At 40.8% G+C, this 6,216-nt stretch overlaps 1 protein-coding gene across 1 annotated transcript in view; it reads right to left on the reverse strand.

The window, feature by feature from the left end:
- Window positions 1–5,509, reverse strand: part of CCT4 (chaperonin containing TCP1 subunit 4) — a 15,384-nt gene extending 9,875 nt beyond the window's left edge. The window contains 5 exon segments of the mRNA XM_023512068.1: window positions 1–53; window positions 979–1,087; window positions 1,922–2,011; window positions 3,338–3,390; window positions 5,211–5,509. The exon segment at window positions 1–53 is cut by the window's left edge and continues 18 nt beyond it. Coding sequence (XP_023367836.1) covers window positions 1–53; window positions 979–1,087; window positions 1,922–2,011; window positions 3,338–3,390; window positions 5,211–5,337 — 432 coding nt within the window. The 5' untranslated portion in view covers window positions 5,338–5,509.
- Between the last annotated feature and the right edge of the window lie 707 nt (window positions 5,510–6,216).

Below are 6,216 nucleotides of genomic sequence, written 5' to 3' on the forward strand. Positions count from 1 at the left end.
ACCCTTTTCCAAAGCCTTCTGGAATGACTCGGAAATGATGGTAGGATGAATCCCTGTCATTTGTGAAAGGCTAGTTATTTAATTATAATAGATAAACTACACGTTTGACATGACTTAAAACTTCTCACTCATTAAAACATCAAAGCAGTCACAAATGTAACTTACGCCTTGGTTGTAAAGACAGTGTCTTAACCTTACTTGCTAATTCTGGCTAATGATTTACTACCATTTAAAACAGATCAAGCTACGTAGTGGCTCACACCTATAACCCTAGAGCTTAGAGAAGCTAAGGCAGGTGTACTACTTGAGCTGAGAGTTTGAGAATAGCGTGAGCAAGAGCCCCATCTCTACATAAATAGAAAAAAAAATAAACTAGTCAGGCATTGTGGTGGGTGCCTGTAGTCCCAACTTCCTGGGAGGCTGAGGCAAAAAGAAAACTTGAGCCAAAGAGTTTGAGGTTGCTGTGAGTTATGATGCCATAGCACTCTACCCAGAGCAAGAGAGTGATGCTGTCTCAAAAAAATAAAAAAACACATCAGTTACATATTTATGTGATGGTAAAGATTGAAACCAAATTTCATTTTCTTCAAAGTATCACAAATCTACATAATAAATAGGATAAGTGATTGGAGAATCACTACTACAATTAAACACTATTTACAAAAGCAAGAACACCCATTTCTCTCTGGGATAGAGACTCGCTCAGAGTTTAAGATTAGTGTTACCACCACCATTCATTTTTGAACAGCAAAATTTTACTGAATTCCACTCAAAAAGAAACCTGGCAAAAATCAGAAGCAAAGGGAAAGTACTTTTCTAAATTTATAGCATAAACATAGCAAAATCTAAAAATTCTGGAGCAATGATTAACTTTTCCAAATTAAATCTTAAATCTCGTTTTACTTAAAAATAATTTGGTTTTCCTAACTTTTTGAAAAGCTTCTGTCTTTATTCAGCAATAAAGCACGTCCTACCTACCTTTCTGAAGAAGCTTGGTACAAGAATCTAAGAGCGAGCCAGCAATGATGACTACTGATGTAGTGCCATCTCCTGCTTCTATATCTTGAGCCTTGGACAGCTCCACCAGCTAAGTCAACAACCGAACAGAACAAGTTCAATGAGAAACATGAAAATCCAATAACACCTAATTTAAATTATCACATCAGTACCACAAACACAAAATCTGAAGAGTCAATATAATTCTTGACTTCTGATTTGTCATCTACCTTAGATTTCATTTAAAAACAAAGATGATATAGCCATGGTATAAATTCTTTTTGTTAACTTTCTGGGTTGTAAATACTCTCCTCAAGCTACTCAAAGTTCCTGTCAGAAAGGAAAAATGTTTCATAGACTTGGAAGCTATGAATGGGACATTCCAGAGTTATCAGTTTAGGGTCTTTTGCCAAGTTTGAGCTGACCTCATGTTAGCATAATCTGATTCACTTAAAAAGCCACCTTTACATAATTCTAAGGGACTTTTTTAATAGATAAAAAATTTCCTTCTAATCCACCTGTTTTTGCTAATATGGTGATATGACAAGAATCATCATCTTCATCCTCATATGAACTGGTAATTATCTTTAACAAATTTTAGTACAAATTTTACACACAAAAATATTTTGTCCACTTCCATTTAATACCCATTAAAGTAATAGCCTGCACTAAAAAAGTACCATTTATGGTTTTAGCTTGTACTTCCCAAGTATATGGCACACTTCTGTGGATAAGTACAATGTTTTATTATCACCTAGTACCAAAGGACACAATGCCAGGCACACAATGTACCCTAAAAACATGCCTATTTAGCATAAAGAGAAAAAAATCACCATGCTGAAATGATATTATGTGATCAAATAAATTTAACAACTTACCAAATATTGAACAATAACACTTAAAACTCACCTAGAATTGTACTTACCATTCTGGCTGCTGGATGCAATACCTGCATTTGTTTCAAAATGGTGGCCCCATCGTTTGTGATAGTCACATCACCTTTCCCATCTTGAATCTAGAAAATATATTTTTTTTAATTATATTTCAACGTGACACCCTAATACAGTTGAGTTCTACTAAATTTTAATACTTCATGGTAGAGAAGTTAATTTATGTTTACTTAGTACTTAATTTTGAATTCTCTTCTATCATTAGTAGAGCAACTTAACAATATGCAGTAACAACCGAACTTCACACACAAACAGGCTTTGTTCTAATAGTGAAGGAATTTATACATCAAAAAAAGAAAGAAAATGGCTCGGTGCCCATAGTATAGTGGGTACTGTGCCAGTCACATGCACTGAGGCTGGTGGGTTCGAACCTGGCCTGGGCCAGCTAAACAACGACAACTGCAACAAAAAAATGGCTGGGTGTTGTGGCAGGCACCTGTAGTCCCAGCTACTTGGGAGGCTGAAGCAAGTGAATCACTTGACCCCAAGAGTTTAAAGTTGCTGTGAGCTGTGATACCACCATATTCTACCAAGAGTGACAGAGTGAGACTCTGTCTCAAAAAAAAAAAAGAAGAAACAAAGGCTCAGCGTGTGTGGCTCATGTGGCGAAGGCACCAGCTACATACACCTAAGCTGGTGGGTTCGAATACAGCGAGGGCTGCCAAACAACAATGATGGCTGCAAACAAAAAATAGGCGTTGTGGCAGGCGCCTGTAGTCCCAGCTACTTGGGAGGCAGAGGCAGGAGAATCACTTAAGCCCAGGAGTTGGAGGTTGCTGAGATCTGTGTAGCTACAGTACTCTACCCAGGATGACAGCTTAAGGTTCTGTCACAAAAATAAGAGAGGGAGGGGAGACAAGCTATATAAAGAATCTCTATCATTCCTACTCTCACACTTTTTTACCATGGACGCCCCCAAAAGACAGTACTATGCAGTGTGGTGAACAAAATTCTTACAGTCAATACGGTTTAAACAGTATCCTCAAAAAGGAAAGCATTACTTGGAAGGACAGATTTTAGAACATCAAGAGGAAAAAATAATCTGTTTATTATCCAGACGATGCTCTATATTGTTTTATTCCCCACACATCTACAACAGGACAAATGGTCACAATGCTAGGACTTCCTGTACAATAAATAAATGCTTTTATTAGTATATTTTCCTTTATTAAAAAGCATTAAATGAAATATGAATTACAGTTAAAGTGTTATTTACTCCAAAGTAATCTCTCCCTCCTCTAAATGCCCAGAGAGATACCATTTAGGTTTTTAAGTATCATTTATGAATGGGGCATTCCAGATAAGACTAGAGTTATCAGTTCAGGGTAAGCACACGTTAAGTCCTTCATCAAGATCTTGCAGTGTAAGAATTTAATGACTCAGTTTTTTACCATTTTATCCATTCCTTTTGGTCCAAGGCTCGTTCTAATAGCATCAGCAACAGCTGTAAACAGAGAAAATTTAAAAAAGGAATTAAGATTCTCAAAGAAATGGGTCTCATTATGTTGCCCAGGCTAGCCTCAAACCCTAGGTTCAAGCAATCCTCCCACCTCAGCCACCTCAGAAGCTGGGACTACATAAAATCAAGTCTCATTAAAATTATATAATTTCTCCTCTCCATTGATCACTGTGTCTTTATGAAGATATATATATACACATAACAGTTCACTGTGTCCACTAAAGAAAGTTCAGTGTCTAATAATGTACTACAAACAGTAATTATTTTAATTCTTTTAGTATAATGCTTCACCTTTTTGGTTAAAGTTGCTGTATTTGTGCTCTCTCCCTGGCAGAACACATTTTGAGAATTTACCTTAATTTTCCTCTAAACATGAATTTCAGATTTTGGAATATATATTTGCATTATACCAGATGAGAATCCTAACCCAAAGAAGCTGAAATCTGAAATACTTCAATGAGCATTTCTCTTGAGCATCATGTCAGAGTTTTCAAGCATCTCAGATTTTGAAGCATTTAAGATTAGGAATGCAACCTCTTTATGATTCACCATTTGTTACTTCAAACTGTCTACTCAATATTGGTTTCCAGGTGCCTACCAGCTCCTTAACTTCCAAATGATTCCTAAATCTACCAACCTGACATTGTGATCTCTTCAACTCATTAGGCCCAAATTAGAAACTACTATCTTTTATTTGGCCACCCCTCCATCCAGAATAACTACCTTAGCATCATTACATTCCCAGTCACTTGGGCTGATGACTGCAAATACTTGCAGGATGTACTCTATATGCATGGATCTTCATATACTTTCTCGTTTAATCCTCACAGCAACCCTGTAAATTACCTAGGACCTCATCCTAATAAAAAATGGTCTGTAGCTGGGAGAGTTTAAGCCAACGCCTTCCAGGACGCCAGGCCCTTTAATGCTCTGGTCCCAAGCTACTTTCCCAATCCCACCTCTTCTGCACATATTTCATTCTCCCACCCAATGAATGCGCATTATGCTCAACACTCAGGCAAGATTCCTAAACCTCTGTTCTCACTTTTCCTTCCTTATATTTCCATCTGAACTCGTCTCAATCCTCACAACTCGAAAAAGCAAGCATCTTCCTCAATTTCAGCGGTAAGGCATCCTTAGCGCAGTGATTAAACATCACAAAGCCACGAAGCAACGTAGAGAAAACTCAGTTCTTGATTTCCATCATGTGTCATACTGTTTTACAAAGACAAATTATTTGGTTCTTGTTTTGCTTGTGTCTGCACATGCAAAAACGACCAAAAAAGCATCATGTTGCTTTCCACAATTACTCCAACACAGGACGCATAAATCGGTTCCCCGCATCCCAATACAATGGACCTCCCCTCAATTACATGCGGAGTTTATTGAATTCGTCTCAATGGCTGAGCCCAGAGAAATTTATTTAAGCATTATTTTATTCTACCAGCTCCGATAAATAAATAAGCGACAGCTCTTAAGGGTCAGCTCCCAAGGAACCGCTGCTTGCAATCCTCAGCGTTTCAGACTTAACTGTTTTCGGTTCCAAAGAGAAGAATAACACAGAACCCAAAATGAAAACTATGGGAAAACTAACATCCAGAATAAGGGAGGTCCACACGCCTCCTCTATACTCCATGTTGGTAATCATCGGTAGAAAACAGAGACGATCCCGCCACAGAGCTGCTTCTCCTGGGAGGACGAGAGGTCGCCCGAAGAACAGGAAACGAGCCATACCCACCCATGACCAGGATAAGAGTGCCGAGAACGACTCCGCAGTGCCACGGAACAGGCCCTGGGAGTGATACCTTTGGCTGCAGAAATGTTGCTGAAGCGGATTTGGGCTGGCTTGTCGCGGTCCTGATAAGCGCCCTTTCCGCGGCCACCGGGAGCACCGGCGGGCGCTCCGCTCCGGGGTGCCACGTTCTCAGGCATGGCAAACTTGGCTGGTTCTGCTGGGGCTCTGGGAGGACGGATGGACCCGGATTCTGGCCGGCCGCACAGTAACGTTAAGCGTCCACTGTGCCTCCACGAACCTTCCAGAAAGCGGCGCCGGGAAAAGGCGCAGGTGGAGAAAGGGGCCTTCCTGGAGGCGCGGCGCCGGCGTGACGTAGAAGGCTGTCCGCCGCGCGCCGGGTGAGGTGGTTAAGCACGGGACCTCCAGGCTTGCAGGGTTGTCGGCCCGGGGCGTAGGGGAAAGGGAGGTGCAGGAATGAAAGGCGCGTTCGCGTACTGCAGCAATGACGACGCACGATTTTAAAGGCGGATTCTGGAGACACCCACATCTCCCCACTCCACCTTCTACAGCTGCAAGGTCCTCTCTATTAACTCTGGCTGGTCCCCTCCGCTAGGTGGTGCCAGCACCTGGATGCGTAAACCTGAATTTTTTTTTCTAAGAGATGTGAGGGGGAGGAGGGCGGTCTCACTCTGGCTCCGGCTGGTCTCGAACCTCTGAGCTCAAGGCAGTCCACCAGCCTCGGCCTCGCTGAATGCTAGGATTACAGGCGTGAGCCACAACACCCGGCCCTGAATTTTTTTTTTTTTGTAGTTTTATTCGTTTTGGAAAGGAGTCGAAAGGAGAAACTTTGGATGGGTAGAAGCTTTGCTTTAAGTTGTTAAGGTCGGTCAGTTGTCTCGTATTGATACGAGGTGGTAGAGATTTAAAAGTTTAAATGCCAGAGAATTCTAAATCTAAAGTTTTGGAGCCGCGTCTACCTGCCAAATCAGAACTGTTTGTCTCTAGTTTCTACAACTCACTTATTTTATGCAAGTCTCTCCTAGATAACATAGCCACTGACTCTTTTTTTTTTTTTT

The sequence above is a fragment of the Otolemur garnettii genome, unplaced genomic scaffold, assembly GCF_000181295.1.
Source record: "Otolemur garnettii isolate 467f Iridium unplaced genomic scaffold, OtoGar3 scaffold00024, whole genome shotgun sequence".
Taxonomy (NCBI): domain Eukaryota; kingdom Metazoa; phylum Chordata; class Mammalia; order Primates; family Galagidae; genus Otolemur; species Otolemur garnettii.